The sequence below is a fragment of the Molothrus aeneus genome, chromosome 2, assembly GCF_037042795.1.
Source record: "Molothrus aeneus isolate 106 chromosome 2, BPBGC_Maene_1.0, whole genome shotgun sequence".
NCBI lineage: Eukaryota > Metazoa > Chordata > Aves > Passeriformes > Icteridae > Molothrus > Molothrus aeneus.
In genome coordinates, this window is record NC_089647.1 from 33721592 (window position 1) to 33738207 (window position 16616).

At 38.8% G+C, this 16616-nt stretch overlaps 1 protein-coding gene across 16 annotated transcripts in view; it reads left to right on the forward strand.

The window, feature by feature from the left end:
- The window catches only part of DLG2 (discs large MAGUK scaffold protein 2), a 988724-nt gene that overhangs the window by 589486 nt on the left and 382622 nt on the right, over nt 1-16616 (forward strand). For all 16 annotated transcript variants that reach the window (XM_066572327.1, XM_066572326.1, XM_066572328.1 and 13 more), the window contains one exon: nt 9266-9319. In XM_066572327.1, coding sequence (XP_066428424.1) covers nt 9266-9319 — 54 coding nt within the window. The remainder of the gene's footprint in view (nt 1-9265; nt 9320-16616) is intronic.

Here is a 16616-nt window from a genome sequence, read left to right on the forward strand (position 1 = left end):
ACATTGTGTACTCAACATTTTCTTCCATAACTGAAGGCTGCTCTTTTGCTTTCTTCTGCTGGTCCAGTCTCACCTCCAATAATTGATTTGTAGCTTTTTCAGAAAATAGACTGAATAAAAGGTGCTGAACAAGTATCTGTTCTACAGTGAAATTTCAGAAAAATTGGTGTTTTGAAGGCAAAGCAGATTTGACTTAGGGAATTTAATTTTCCTGCCAGTTTACATAAACATTTAATTATTGCATTGGATATTGAGAAACAAAGATGACAAACTCATGCTAAGGGAAAACAGCTCATCTTGAGGTTCATCTTCATTCCAGACACCTCCTCTCCTCTAGCCATCACTTCAGGTCCCACTCAGTGCCTTTGGAGGACGAGAGACTTGGGGTCCCTCACACATGGGGTTTGATCCAGGGTCAGGACATACTTGTTTCTCTTTGCTGCTCCTTTTTCCTCACCCTTTTCTTCCTTATTGCTGGTTTCTCCTGCCCCAGTGGTGGGTCTGGTGTGACACTGGCTGGAGCCACCTGTGCACAGCATAGGACAGCCCTGGCTTCTCCTCACAGGAGCTTCCCTTGCTGTTTCCATCCAGTAGGGAGCAGAAGGCAGGCAGAAGAGACACAAAATTCATGCTTCACTAGGATGTACTCCTTAAACCAGAGGCTTGAATGTAGCAGAGTGAGGAATAACAAGGTGTAAAGTCTAGAAATTGGACTGATTTTTCTTCTCTGTCCAAAATGTTTAAACTATGAGGGAAATTGGTCCTAAAAACAAAAAGAAAATGTCATTTTCGTACTTCCACTCTCTGTCCTACATCAAGATTGCATCATTCAAAAGGGAGCATCCTCTTCAATCAGTAACAACCTGATGGCATTACAAAGGTTCACAAGCAGAGCCCTGGCTAAGACTGGCAGCTGGTGATGTTCCTGCTGGGTGCTACAACCTGTAAAATTATGGAGAATCTGGCAGTTCTGGCACGTGCTGTCCTGCAAACCACCCACAGAGCACTCGGGTTCTCTGGCTGAAGGACATCAGCAAGAAAACTGAGATTTAAAAGTGGTTAGCAAGCCCTATAGTAAAGTACCAAATAGTTGTAATTTTTGTAGCAGAGCATCTCCACTGAGAAATGCATTTTATGCCACATGAAGCTAAACCATGTAAAAGAGCTGATTCCCCCTGAGCCCTGAATAGCTGCACTTCACACATGGATGTTTATCTTTTAAACTGATGTACTGTGAGTGCAGTAGTCCTGCAGTAATTTAGGGTTTGAAACAAGCTGTCGGGCAAGCTATATATATTTGATATACTTGGAATTATTTAGTTAATTTTATTCATCACTTGGAGATTCTGGGCCATAAAGGGGCACTCTGGGACATCAATTAAAACTTTTCCAGAGGACGTTAGGGTAGAAGTTTACTTTCACTGACATAAAAGTCAAAACATTCTTTGTTCCAGCACAGACCAACTTGAATTTGCAGTTTATTATAGATATTCAAAATCAAGTTTGTTTTTTAAGTTCTTCCTGTATACTTAAATATATATACATTAAGTGAAAGCATTTGGCAAAATAGCTTTGCCTCTGTACATACTTAGCCAGAATCTGAGAATTAATTTGATGCATTATATGGACCACAGTAAATCCCAGCTCTCCTCATGGCTGCTTCAGTGCTAAAACAAGGTTTTTGGTGATTTTGCTATTTGTGCTATTAGAACCTTTCCAAAACTCTAAAACTTTTCTATTTCTTATTCTTTTGTCTCTTATGAAGAGTTTTGTCTCTTTTGTCTCTTTTAAAACTCTTATGAAGAGTTTTAACTCTGACACCAGTAAGCCTTGATGACTTCTGCCCTTGATAAGCAGAGATGAGCACTCTTTGGCACTGATTCCTTTCTTGCTGGGCTCATGTTGACAGTACTGAATGTAACAGATTAACCTGAAAGCAGGTGTTTCATTCTTTAAGGTTCATGTTCTGATAACCTCTTTTAAGAGTTACTGAATTTTGTTAAAGTAATTCCCCTGTTTCACATTTAGTTTTGCATTCTATCTTTTTTTTTTTTTGTTCTCTTCATCTGCATTATAATTTTTAGTCCATTTGTTTCTGTGTTTTTGAGGAGGGTTTTTATAACTCCATGCAGAAATGTTACACTCAAATTTCAGGTATTGCATGATATAAAAAGGTAACAGAATAAGACACTGGATAATTTCTTTTTAAGCTTAGTGTACCATGATGTTAAAAATAAAAAGCCATATGGTAAGGCAGCCTTGACTTTTGAAAGAAAGGAGGGAAAGCCTAATATGAGGAGATACCATAATTAGTTTGCAAGTGCAGTCCAGATCCAGCCCCTCCATTGTTTGTATTGGGATCACACATGTGTTTGCTTTTCCTCTGGCCCTGTTCAGCCTTTGGAGAAAGTGTTGCAGCGTTTGTAGATGTGGCACTCAGGGATGTGGTTTAGTGATGGGCTGGGCAGTGCTGGGTTAGCATTTGGACTCTGTGACCTTAGAACTCTTTTCCAACATAAATGATTCTAGGATTCTATGAAAGAAATAGCTGCAATTTTCTTTTGATTTTATTTTTCTCCCTCTGGAAAGAGTTCTATGTTTGTGCACACTGAGGCTGGGAAAAAAAATAAATCACGCAGCTAGGTCAAATAGGATGCCTAAAATCTAGATGCATGCTTTTCTTCTGGTCTATTTTGAGTTTGTGTGCATTCATGTGTATTAGCACAGAATCACAGAATATCCTGAGTTGGAAGGGACCCACAAGGATCATCAAATGCAACTCCTGGCCCTGCACAGGACATCCCCAAGAGTCACACCATGTGCCTGAGAGTATTGTCCAAATGCTTACTGAACTCTGTCAGGCTTGGTGCTGTGACCACTTCTCTGGGGAGCCTGTTCCAGTGGCCAGAGAGCTTTTCCCATTGATATTTCTATGTCCTTCATTAGATCTTATACTGGGGAAAAAAATTATGTTACATTAATAATTGCTATTTCAACCTGCTAACAGGTAAGATCATTATAGGGAGAACTTCAGCAACTGTAAAGTAGGTGCTTTCTTCTCAATCCCTCTGATAGCCTCTGAATCCACACAGAAATGTTTTATTTTCCTTGTGTATGAGTTTTGGGGTTTTTTTAATCATGCAAATTAATACAGTTTTAAATAGGAAATTATTCCTAAAGATTAAGAAAAAACAATGTAAAACTCCATGTCTGCAAATAAGGCCACCTCCTTTGAAAAGTGCAATTTACATTTAAACTAAATGGCTTTATATGAGGTTGCATTATATACAAAGGGAGTGGTCTTGAGGATTTCTTGAGGCATTTTTCTTCTTTTATGGCATCTGCAAGCAAAGCTGGTTTTGACTTCTGTTTTATGTCTCAGAGCAGAGGTAGAATTGTTTGCTGCTAAGTCATTCTTTAGATGTTCAAAGAGGTTCTCTATCTTTTACATTTCTGATTAATAGAAATGAAATGTGTTTTTATCTTTTAGTCTTTCAGTTTGTAATTCATTGGTAAATAGGACAAAAGGTGCTGTGTGTTCTGTGATCTTGAGGCCTCATAGCATGCCAGAGAATTATTGTTTTGACATCTAAATTGTCATTTAATCTTTCCTGCCATTGTGTGTAAATGTAAATCTATTTCTTGCAATTGTGAAACTCCTGAAAACAGGAACTTAAACTAATTCAGTATCACTTTCTTAAGGCCTTAAGCAGTCTTACAGTATGTATCTGAGAGACGCAGCATGCCCTATTCGTGTACACGTATAGGGACTGCTCTACTTTGTATTATCAAGACACAAAGTGCTAACATTTTAAAGTAATACAAAACTGCAAATGTATATTTCAGAGAGTGTTTCAGAGTTTATGGCTGATTGCCTGGAAAGATGAGCCTTTAACTCTGATATACAGGCCAGAGTTTATTGTCTGCACAAGGTGGCAATAAGCCACTGACAACTCAACTTACTTTTCAAATGGTAATACGTACACAATTGTATTATTCTCAATTTCACCACCCCCTTATTTTGAGTTTAATTAAATGTAATAATGTAGACAATGATGGTGATTCCTTAACAAGAAAAGCAGTAGAGAGTTCTAACAGCCTCAAGTTGCATAAGAGAAGGTTGAGAATGGATATTAAGAAAAAAGTCTTCACTGAAAGGATGATCAAGCCTTGGAACAGACTGCCCAAGAAAGCAGTGGAATCACTGTACCTGGAAATGTTCAAAATCCAGTTAGGTGGGGTGCTTAGGGACATGCTTTAGGAGTGGACCTGGCAGTGCTGGATTATTGGTTGGATTTGATCCTAGAGGTCATTACCAACCTTATTGATTCTATGACATTAAAATTGCAGCTAGGAATAGGCGTAGGTGGGCAATTTCAAAATGATGACATACTTGGTTCTGTTTTCTTGTTAAGAAGCAGTGTGCTGTGCTTATGATTTATAAAGTAGTGGCCACATAACTATGTTTGTGATTTTGTGGTCTGGTGTTGAATATAGTCCTGCATAGTAGGAACACTTAAAACAAGGACTTATGAATGCTGCAGAAAGCAACCCAGTATGATATGGATAGTCTCTAAAACTGTGAGTAGTATGATTAAAACCAGTCTACCAGGATAATGCTAGCATTCATGGTAGAGGGAAAGTTCACCTTGTTTGAGAGGTATGAGTCATACCATACACTTGTAGAGAATTTGGCAGCAGAGTAATTGTTCATGAACCATGTGCCTTTTTGTTCTGTTTCTACTGGCTTCAAGTGCTTTTACTCTGTCTTGCTTCTAAGTTGTGCTTTTGGCAGAAAAGCAAGCAGAACAATCTTGTATACATTTGTGGAAGCAAAGCGTTTTATGCTCAAGTCCTTTAAGAAGAAGAATAAGAAAAATCTTCCATTTTTACTTTTTTTCCCAAAGCTATTCAAGTTTTGTCTCAGCTATGCCCGTCTTTCACTGCAGCTGTCAGTGTGATGCCTTTTTTCAAAGCACAGAGACGGCTCAGCTGAAAGCAGAGCTTGCAGTCAAGGGTAGGAGGAAGGTTCATGCAGGGAGCAGGAGCTGTAAGTGTGACTGCACAGTACATTGTCAGCTTAGTATAATACTTCACGTATAGCTAGGAATTGGAATGGAGAGGGAAGTGAGTGAGGAATGGGGAAAACAGGAATACTCAATTACTACACTCAGTAATATTCACACTTATGGTGATTGGCTTGGTTTTATTTTGCATCTGGGAAGAGCTGGTAAAGTGTAATTTACTTGGTAAACTGTGATTCAGTGTCTTGGTCAAGATGGCAGAGAAGGTCAAAGCACAGAGTTAAGAATGAAGTCATTATTTTCCAGGAAGCTATTTCTTCTCAGCCAGTCTGAAGCCTAGATAAAGGCTGTATAGATCTGTGTGGGTATACAGATTGAGAGATAAGATGCAGTACTATCTCAAAGACACTATAGGCTGAGGTTCTCAAGAGAATCTAGACATGTTTTTGCATGCCTTTGTTAATTTATGCACAATTGGGAGCACTGTTGATGAATCCTGGTTCATAGATTTGTCAATGTTCTCCATTAGAAGTACAGAGATACCTGCGTATCTTTCTTGAGAATTTGGTGAACCAGTGTGGCATGTTTTCAAGTAATGTTTTCATAGATACAGACACATCATTCTGGAAAGTAAAATCTTTGACTCCTCGTTGATACTCATCCCTTCAGTAATTTCACTGTGGTTACAGGACTGTTTTGATTCTGTTGTGTACTCCATGGCTAGCACTATATTAGGGCTCTCTCCAGTGATTGCAAACTGTCTTCTCAGCTTTGCATGATTGAAGTCTTCTTCTTTAAAGCATGAGCTACAAACAGGGCCCAGCTAATGAAATAATCTCCATTTCCTGCACTTTAATGCAATTTTGCAGCTCAGGAGGATAGTGTTCTTCGAATTACCATATATCAGAGAGATGGGAGCAAGATGTTTCCATTAAATCATATTTCTTATTAAAAAAAAAAAAAACCAAAACCAAAAAACAAAATAAACATCCCCCCCACTCAAAAAAAAAACTCCAAAAACAAAACAACCAAACCAAAAGCTAAAAAGACAAGTTGTAACAGGAAGCACTGTCCCATACTCACAGAGAAACACATGCCCAGATATGAACAGGAGGAACAGAGAAGGCAAATGCACTGATGGTATTAGTTGAGAGTGCTTATAGTCACTATATCCATCTGAAACTATTGCGCTGTGAATTTTTCCATGCCTGTCTGTCTGAACAGGATAAATGCCCCAGTTGAAGAAAACCATCAGTTTGATAGTTTAGTATAGTTTTCCAATCAGTAAAGAATACAGTAATCACAGTGTTGAAATGAACTCTTGAGTGATACACTGGCCTGAAAACTAGTTCTTTACAGGCTTTGCAGCAGGGCCAGTCAGGAAAGGATCACATCATTCAAAGGAGCAGCTTTCAATGCTCACACTTTTCCTGTGGAAGGGGTGATGGACCAAGTGATAACCCAGGGATCAGGATTAGGTAGGAAGCTAACAGATGGAAGCATCATGGTGAGTGTCCACGGTCTGGGCCTCCAGAACATTTTGTCAAGGCTCATGAAGGACAGAGGGAGGTGATTAAAAAGGGAGGGAGGTCAGTTTACAAATGTTTACAAGTGTTTGGATTTTACCTTGTCAACCTAACATCTTTCTGTGATGAGAAATCTGCTAGCTCTGTGGATGAGGGAAGATCAGTAGATGTCATTTGCCTGGATTTTAGCAAGGTATTCAGCTCAAATTCTCTTTCATAGCCAAATGAGAGAGAAACTAAATGTATGGGTTTACTAGAAGATGAGTGGGACACTGGCTAGACCAGCAGACCCAAAGAGCAGTGGTCAGCAGTTCAGTTACTTGTGGTGCTCATACAGAGTTGATAGAGGTGCTAATGCTGTTTATCTTCATTAATAACCAGAATGATTATATAGAGAGCATTGTCAGCAAGGTTTGAGGTAACACCAGACTGGGAAGAGCAGATCATACACTGGTCTGTTCCCTGTTTTTCAGAGGAATATAGGAGAAGGAGAAATGTGCTGAGAGGAACCTCACCAAGTTCAATGAAAACACACAGGAGTTCCCCATGGCAGAATAAAACATGGAGCAGTCCCAGCCAGGCACAGTCTGGCTAAGCTGCAGCTTGGTAGAGAGGAGAACAAGGTGCACATGAGTCAGCCATTGCAGCAATGAGAGGGAATGGCAAACTGGGCTGCACTTCCAGCCTGGGCAGCAGGGTGAGGGACATCTCATCCCCTTGTCACACTGCACCAGGAGTACTCTGTCCAGTCCTAAGTGTTCCCACAGTTGTTTCTGATTTCTTTAGCTTTTCTTCAGGAAAATCTGATATAGATGAAAGGCTTTGTTCTTCAATAGGTTAAAGAGATTTTGGTGAATGCTTCGGAAAATGACTTCTGAAAGATTTTTGTTATTTTAGTAGATACTGTTTTATAAATCATCAGTGGAAAGATGCTTTTATTCTGAAAACTGCAATTTTCTTTGTAGTTGGTTATAGACCAACACAGTAGGTAAAAATAAAAAGGAGATAAAATCAATACTGTAAAAAATTGCCAAGCTTATTCTTCCTGTAGCAAAGGTACTACTTCTTAAGTTTATTGAGCTAAATATTGATGTAAGAAAAAACTCTTATTCTAAAAAGAAAATAATTTGTTTTACCTCCAATGATAATGCAACTATAGGAATATTCCATATGCCTAAAGCTAAAAATATTATAATCATATGGCCTTCTGCTTTTACCTATCACTTTAGTGTGTCCAGTATTTTGGGACGCAATGAGAATAACAGGGTATGGGCCTATAATATCTTTTCAGATACTACGCATTTTAATATCAAATAATACCTTACCATGACACTGGTCCATGCTATGAAATGCAGACACACCAAATTGTATGCATTTAATTTTAATTCACAGTTACACAGTTGTATAGAAATCATGGCATTAATCAGGAGTAGCTTTTGTCCAGTAACATAACATTTCTTTGAACACAGCATTATCCTTGAATGACTCCACAAAAACTGTTGTTCTCACATTATTTGAATTATTGCAGTAATGTCACATTCCTAATTTGGGCTGGTAACAACCAAAGGTTTGAAATCCCACAGTAAATATTTGATGACAGAAATAGGATCAGTGTTTTCAGCATGCCTGCCATACACAAAGAGACCCTGCAGTCTGTATGAGTTTAAAGTGCAGCCATTCAGTGACAAATACACAGTGCAGATGAATAGAGCTAGTGAGCTACTGTGCTAAGCATTAGTGTTTTCATCAGCCCAGTACAGTGACTGAAGAGTCTTTGCTGCCCAAGTAGGCATGAGAAAGTGTGCCTTCCATCACTCTTTGTACTACACTGACTACATGTAGGTCCATCTGAGTCCTTGATTTATTAACAATCCCATCTTGGCAGTCCTGCCTCAGTTTGACGTTTTACTGATGGTGCTTGCCTCTGGCTTACACCTTCTCTCAACTTCCTGGTTTTCTTCAGAGGCTGAGCCAAGCTTATGCAGCTGGGTCATATCAGAGCTTGGCATTGGGTCAGTACCACTGAATGCCAGAATGGAAAGAGCAAGAGGTTCAGGTGGTTGGAAATGAGCCTGGATATGAGCTTCATCAAGAAATTAAAGATCAGGTTTGGCAGCTTTGCAGATGCTCAAGTCTTTTTAAACTGTTCTGTATTTCAATCTGAACCTCAGCTGAGTGTATGTGAGCCATGCCAATTATATGTAAAAATATACAGCACAATATACCTTTGACATAAATATCACCATATATGTGCTTATACATATCCTATACAGTACTGCTAAGTAGTGTAAGCATTAAATGTTTCTCCTCTGTAAAGATCAGTTCATCATCTTGCTTCAAACACAAAAGGTGAATTTGTCAGGTTCATTTGAAGCTGAAACCCTCAACCTCAATATCCCCTAATTGAAAGGTGGATACGTCAGGTTTCTTGCAGTTCTACTAAAAAATGCACAACTGGATAATATGTATTCAGGATGTGGTCCAAAACCTGGAGAAGCTAAAAAGAAAGGCCACAGCGAGCTGTGGTTTGGAGGCTGAGAACCTATTTCTTCATCCTGGATTGAGCAGTACCCACAGTTATATACTGTTGTACGATTTTAATTCAGTGGGAAAATGGGCTTTTAGACTTTTAACTTAATGTAGAAGTATGGGTATTTCAATATTAATGAATTTTAGGTCTTTAAATTTATTTTCTCTATTTTTTTTCCATTTCAGGCAAGCCCTGCCCCTATAATTGTCAACACAGACACTTTGGACACAATCCCTTATGTAAGTATTAAAGGTTTTTTTATAAATATGTAGAGTTGGTTTATTTTCAGATAGAAATTCTGCTTGGTGTTGCATAGAAGTTACCTTATAAACAAATACCGCAATTAATAATTTCTTCTATAGTCACCTAGTAAATTCTTTTCTGGGAAAAGAAATTGGGAATGACAGTTGCACTCAGGTGAATCACAGCATATTACATACACCCAACTTGTAGTTTATGTTTACTAAAACTGGTCTTTCTTTGAAAAAAAGAAAAGTGATTTCCTTAAAGCTGTCATCCTTACCAACAACATGAGTATTTGCTTTTAGAGCCATGCACACCCTGCTAGTCTAATAGAAAGATTCCTGGATGCACAGTGTATTTTAAAGTGGTGCAATATCCCTTCATTTGTCTCTCTGTCCTTCTTTTGTAGATGGAAATTGCTCATGATAAATAACAGCTCGAACTAATTAACTTAATATTTTCCGATTAACGTCTCTTCTTTTTTATGACTTCTAGGAAACAGATCATCCTAAAATAAATGCATATTTTTTAGATTTTTAAAAATCTGGTTTTTCTACAAACATTTGATTATTGTTGTTTAAACTGTAAAACCAGCTATAGTTGAAGATGAAGGACATAGAAGAACACAAAGCAAACACATCACAAAGAGAGTAAGAGGCTTAAGTGATTGGAGGAAAGAAAAGCAAGTAGCACAAAGCTAGCCAGCCAGTATCTAATCTTTCTTTTTGCATCATTTTAGTTCTCTTTTTGAAGCTCCTAATTAATGTCTCTCATCTGTCGTGTTTTGTCCACATCTGTTTCTTACGATACCAATGCATAAGCCTAAAAATTTATCTACCTACACCAATCATGGTGCTGGGTTCTGTCTTTCAGAAGACTGTTGATGAGGAAGTTTAATAGGGGCTGTCCTGGCCAGTTTGTTACTGACAATTCATAAAACTTAGAAATTATGGTGCACAGGTAAAGATCACAGCCAAGAGCAATTTAGAAGAATGACAGTGCTCTAAAGCAGAAGAGAATTAAGTCCCTTGATGGGAATATGAACTATTGGGAAGGGTGAAAAAGTTAAGTAGAATTTCTCTGTTCATTTGCATGCAGCTTTTTTAAATGGCTTCCTATAATTTCTGTCTCAGTTTTCCATCCTAACATCAAAACCATCTGCTATGGTCTCACTTTCAATAGGTCTGTCTGGCTTTTCTCCTGTATTTTGATGAGACATTTTATACTTCGTGTTCTAGTCTTCCAGAAGGGACACTGTGAGCCCCAGTTCTCATTTTCAGCACTGGACCTGTGCCCAGGATCCTCTGCAGCTACGGTGTTAGAATTCCGAAATACAGATGCAATTACACCAGTGACAAGATGCTCAATCAGTATGATTTATTCCCTTAACACATCCTATCAATACTTACACACTTTTATGCCACTTTTTTGTACTAGAGTTCCTTTCTCTTAAATAATAAAGAACAAATGACCAAAGACATTCAAGAGAAATGTTGACAATAGGCTGAGAATTGCCTGTGGGCTGTTTCAGTCTCCAACATATGATGTGAACTGGATAAATAAACAGAAGGTGCTTGCTGTAGAAATAGACAACTCTGAATTAGTCACCTTGCTGTTCCTAGCCTGGGAAGAGTTATTTCTCTTAGATATGGGACACAGCAGCACCACCACAGAGGCTTATTTAACACTAGACACTAAGAAGCACTTCAGCTTCACCATAGTGCCCCACAGAACCTGGGGTCTCTGCTTTACAAATAGGCATTTTCTTCTGCTCATGATTTGTATGTTTGAACATTCTCTAAAATGAGACACAAAACCAAGTCATGAGCAAATGACCTCTTCCTCCAAACTCATATTTGAGGGAGTGGGCTGGGAGACCTGTGTTTTCTTTCTTACTCTCAGGAGTAATGCAGTTTAATTTAGTTTGGTTTCATTTTATATTTCCTCTGCAAGGGAGATGCTGTAGTCACTGGGCCAGATCCACGTTTGCTTCTGTATACATCCCCTCCTGTCCAGGGATCCTTCCCAATGCATATTTAGTGACAGCATGTGGTGGATTGACTCTGGCCAATAGCCAACCTTCTCACTTGTCTCTGCTGTGGGTCAGGTAGAAAATAAAGATATAAAAGCAGAAGATAATGAGTTAAATAGGGAAAGCAAATGTTGCATGTGCAGGTGAAGCAAAATAAGAAATTCATTCACTGCTTCCCAGCAGCAGGCAGATGTTTAGCAAGGAAAGCAAGGCTTCATCAGGTATAGCAGTTATTTGGGAAGACAAAAACCATAATCATGAATGTTCTCCCTTGCACTTCCTTGCCCTGAGCTTTTGCTGCAGAACACCATGTGATATGGACTGTTCCTTTGGTCATGTGGGGTCATCTCTCCTGGCTAGGTCCCCTCCAAACCCTGTACCCACCCGCTGCCAACTTGCTACTGGGACAGCAAGGGTAAAATTGAAAGGAGAAAAAGCCTTGATGCTGTGCAAGCTCTCTTCAGCAATAACCAAAATGATGGTGTATTAGCAACATTGTTTCAGCCACACGCTGAATTGTTGCTCCACAAAGGCTACTGTGGAGAATAAACCCCATCCCAGCAAAACCCCATACAGCCTGTAGTATTGTGTGGGGCCTGTAATACAGCCTATAACATAATGGGGTGTTAGGGGAGTTTTGTCTCTCTTTTAAGTATTTGGAAGTACAGAGACAAACCTTCCAAACTGGGTGAGTTAAGTGTATGATACTGCAGCCATCATCATATAATTTATTTTACAGGAAATGTAGTTTAGCAGATAGGCCCTAAAATATTTTTTCTGGATGAGGTTGGTTCAGAGAGACAACAAAAAGCTAGATTTAATTATGATTTTGAAACTTGAGCATGTGTCAAACAGCTGCATTTTCAGCACTGTTAGGACTTCCAGACATGCATGGGGAAGACTCTAAGTGCCTGGGAATGTCTCTGGTCAATGTATAACTATCCTTAGAGGTAGCTTCCTAGGTATTTGCACTTCTGAAAGGCACTACTGATTTTTAGTTGCCATAAAATAAACTTCTAACACTCTGAGAAAAAAATTACTGTATGGATCAGAGAAGCCAAGTTAAATGATTGTATTTTCTGTCCAAAGCTAAAAGGAGCCTTGGTGTAAGATGCTGATCCACTCTCAGAACTGTGGAGTGTTTAAAACACCCAGAAGTGCTGTTCCCTGGGGCTGTAGTGATCTTACAGTCCTACTATTCATCCCTGCTTTTTAGCTCTCATTGCTAAAGTACACTGGGAGTCCAGGAAGACTGGATGGGGAGAACAAGAATTTTTCAGATCCTCCTAATTGGATCATGGTTCTAACATCTACATTCCTTTTTTTCATACTTTTGTCTTTCTCTAGTCTTAGATGGTTGTCCTTGAATTCTTTTGATTGTGTTTACCTTCCACAAATATGAGCACCATTTCTAAATCAACTTCGTGAATAGAATTAAAAGGCAAGGGAATACATAAGCAAGTGATATATCTCAAGAAAATTTTTGACTTTTTTTTTTTGATTTCTGACTGTTGGGATTTTCTAAGATAGTTTTCATGACAACTAGTTAATGCTGTCCACTCACATGTTTGCACAAAAAAAAGTGCTGCTTAAAAAAAAAATTATTGTATTTTTTTTTTAAATAACAGTAATTTTCATTGCATTTACTATAATAAAATTAAGTCATCAATTTCATACCATATAGAAATTATTTTCAAATTCAGGCACTGGATTTTCAATTTTTGAATCAAAATGGTGGTTTTTTTTCTGTAACTACTAGCCACAACTGATAACCTGGCAGATCCCTAAAAAAGATCAGGCTATTTTTAGTGTTGTTACATGCTGGATGGAGACTTCTTGTGATTTCATTAGGCTGTTGGCACAACCTGTGTCATTGCTTTACAGGATGTACCCTCAATGCATTTCCAATTCATTAACAACTCTGCTCATCCTCTCTGCCATCTTCCTCCAAAAATTCCTGAGATTTGGGAGATAGTTCTCACAGTGATGGTCAGCATTCACAAAGCACGTTCACATGTCATCTTTGCACTGGTCCACCTGAGAGAAATTTCCTTTGTACAGCTGGTATACAACTGGTAAACTAAGTGATTTGTCTCATTAACCCTCTAATCATTTAAAATCACATTATTAAACATTTTGCAAATGTTGATATTCTTCAAACCTTTCAACTCAATAGTTTGGAAAAAAAATAATCCTTTGTGGGACTGGTTTTCATCAGTATGCTTTTTTTAGATGAGACAAAAGAAAAAGCCTTATTCTATTATTCTGTTATAATTTGGGCCTGCAGAAAATAACAGAAGAAACAGTTAATTAAGTTTGTTTCTAGGTTCAGTGATTTGAAAACTTTGGCTCACCAAGCTTTGGACATGGGAATAAATTTGATAGGAAGCTTCGATGGTACAAAACGAATTATTCTCTGACATTTTAAACACAATTAAACATTTGTGGGAGTTTGTTTGTTCTCTATTCTTTTGCTGTAAATTTTAGATCTCTTTGTATAATGAGAAGTATTAATTTAATAACATATGAATCACCTCATTTTCTCTGTTGCACAGAATAGGCCTTATTTATTTCTTTTTTCATTTCCAAAAAGCTGCATAGTTGAGTTAAAAGTAGCTATAAGGCTGTCTTTGCTGCATCGCTTATAGAAATTGAAGGGAGCCTTTCTATTTATCTTATGATGGAATTTTATTTTCTTTTCATCTTAACAAAAAATTTAGGGAAGTTCACTCAGGTACTGTGCTTGTTCCCTTCCTCTCCCATCCTGTCACAGCAATAAGATCTAAGGAATATGTACTTTATTCTCCTTTCAGTCACAATGAATTCTTCATATTTCTTCAGTTTCACATTGTTCTTTCAAATTATTATTTTTTATATTATTACTGTTTTGAGTTACTGTTATTTTATTATTGGTTTGATTTGCTAACTATGCTGTCTATGATGAGTTCTGTGAAGGTACATGTAAGACATGTCCTGAAGAAGTAATTTTCAAACTATGTTGGTTATGTTTTCATGAGCTGTAATCAAATCTTTGTATTGTTTTACCCTTGGCTGAGTGTGGCCACAGAGAGGGCTGTGCAGCTGTTTTGGTGCATCCCAGCTTAGGGACACTGTGAGCTCAGCCCCTCCTGGGGCAGGGCAGTGTGGGGGCCAGGATGATGCCAAAATGGGGAATTTCAGCTTTCCTTTCTGCCATTCAGCTAGTGGACCTAGATTTAGCACATTAGAAGGAGGCACATAAAAGCTTAAACAAGGGCTGAAAAGAAAAATAAATTCTTCCTGTTCTGGTGTTGTGGATGGAATCAGGCACTTTACTCTTGAGTAAGAAGGATCTATATTTCATTGATATAAAAGAAGTTCAGTGGTAAATGCAGCAGTGGTTTAACAAGAATGAATGGCCAGATATACTTGAGCATTTACTGGATGGAGAACAGCCAGAATTTTGGGAGGATCTTCCTATTGAGCCATGAGGTTCAGAAAGGACCCCATTCTGTTGGAAACTTCCTTTCAGAGGGGAGTTTAGGTGCAGCTGGATCCAGACTGTCTCAGCCTTGGCCAGTGGTTGATGTCTAAAAGATTAAATATTTGCAATCACAGAATCAATTAGGTTGGAAAAGGCCTCTGAGATCATCAAGTCCAAGCTATGATCAAACCACAAAGTCAACTAGACCATGGCACTAAGTGCCACATCCAGTTTTTTCCTAAATACCTCCAGGGACAGTGACTCAACCACCTCCCTGGGCAGCCCATTCCAGTGTTTAATCACCCTTTCTGAAAGATTGCCAAGTTTCAGTGTGCTTATTCCCAATTCACTTACCAACCATCTGATGTAGCATCTCATAACCTTGAGAGGCATTCCTGCTCAAGGGGGAATCCTGGTGTGCAGCCCACTGCCATGCAGGAGAGCTCACCAGGCCCTGGGCTGTCTGCTCTTCATGGAGTAAGATGATAGAGTCACAGTCATATTTGTGTACTGACTACAGGTCCTAGTTTCTTCCAAATTTGCCTTGAGCTGGACATTGACCAGCATTCTGGTTAGCTGGGTGTATTGGCCAAATGTTGTTCTTGCCTATCATGCTGTGTTCTATCTCCTCCCAAGTCCAGATGGGGCCAGACTGAGCAGCTATCAGGACCAGATACATCCATGACTGACCACCAGTTAGGGTTATTACTTGAGCAGGGATTATAATGGAATATAAAAGACAGGTTGGGGATGGGAGCACATTGCCACACCTGACTGTAAAAAGAATGAGGAAACTTTGTGAATTTCTGAGCACAGGCAGTGAAAGGTTTTTTATTGGATAATAAGAATGTAGGTGCATTCTAGATCTAGAAAAGTATTGGAGGGGGTATTTTCCCTTACATATTTTTACAATAAAGCAAGTGTTTACATAATTAATGTTAAATGTCATATATGACTGAGCTGGTTTTGGCTGGGGTAGAGTTAACTTTCTTCACAGGGGCTGGTATGAGGCACTTTTAGATTTGTGCTGAACACATGGTTGCTAATATAGGGGTACTTTTGTTATTGCTGAGCAGGGCTCACACAGGGCCAAGGCCTTTTCTGCTTTGCATGCTGCCACACTGGTGAGAGAGTGGGGGTGGATGGGAGGCTGGGAGGAGGCACAGCCAGGACAGGTGATCCCAGCTGACCAAAGGGATATTCCACACCATGTGACATCATGCTCAGTACATAAAGCGGGGGGGGGAAGAAGGAGGGAGGGAGGGACATTCAGAGTAATGGCATGTGTCTTCCCAAGTCAAGCTCTCCTAGAGATGGCTGAACACCTGCCTGCCCATGGGAAGCAGTGAACTAAGTCCTTGTTTTGCATTGCTTGTGGCTTTTGCTTTCCCTCAAACTGTCTTTAACTCAGCCCACAAGGTTTTTACTTTTGATCATTCCAATTCTCTCCCAGTCCTGCTGGTAGAGGAGTGAGCAGTTGTGTGGGTCATGGCTGCTGGCTGGGATTAAACCACAACAATGACTATGGATGATTAACAAATTTTTGAGGACAGTGGTAATAGAAGACTAAAAAGAAATTTTGGTCTAAAGTTACAGCATCCGAGTTTTTACAAAAGTGGGAAACTCATGGAGTTTGGTTTTTTTATTAATATTATATATAAATATGTTAAAATACCGTCATGCAGGTATGTATATTTTTTCCATTGACTTTTCAGAATAAATTTGTTGCTTCTTTCCTAATTAGTTTGATCATAGTCTTGAAAGTCAGATTACACACCTTATTATCTCTAATGACTTA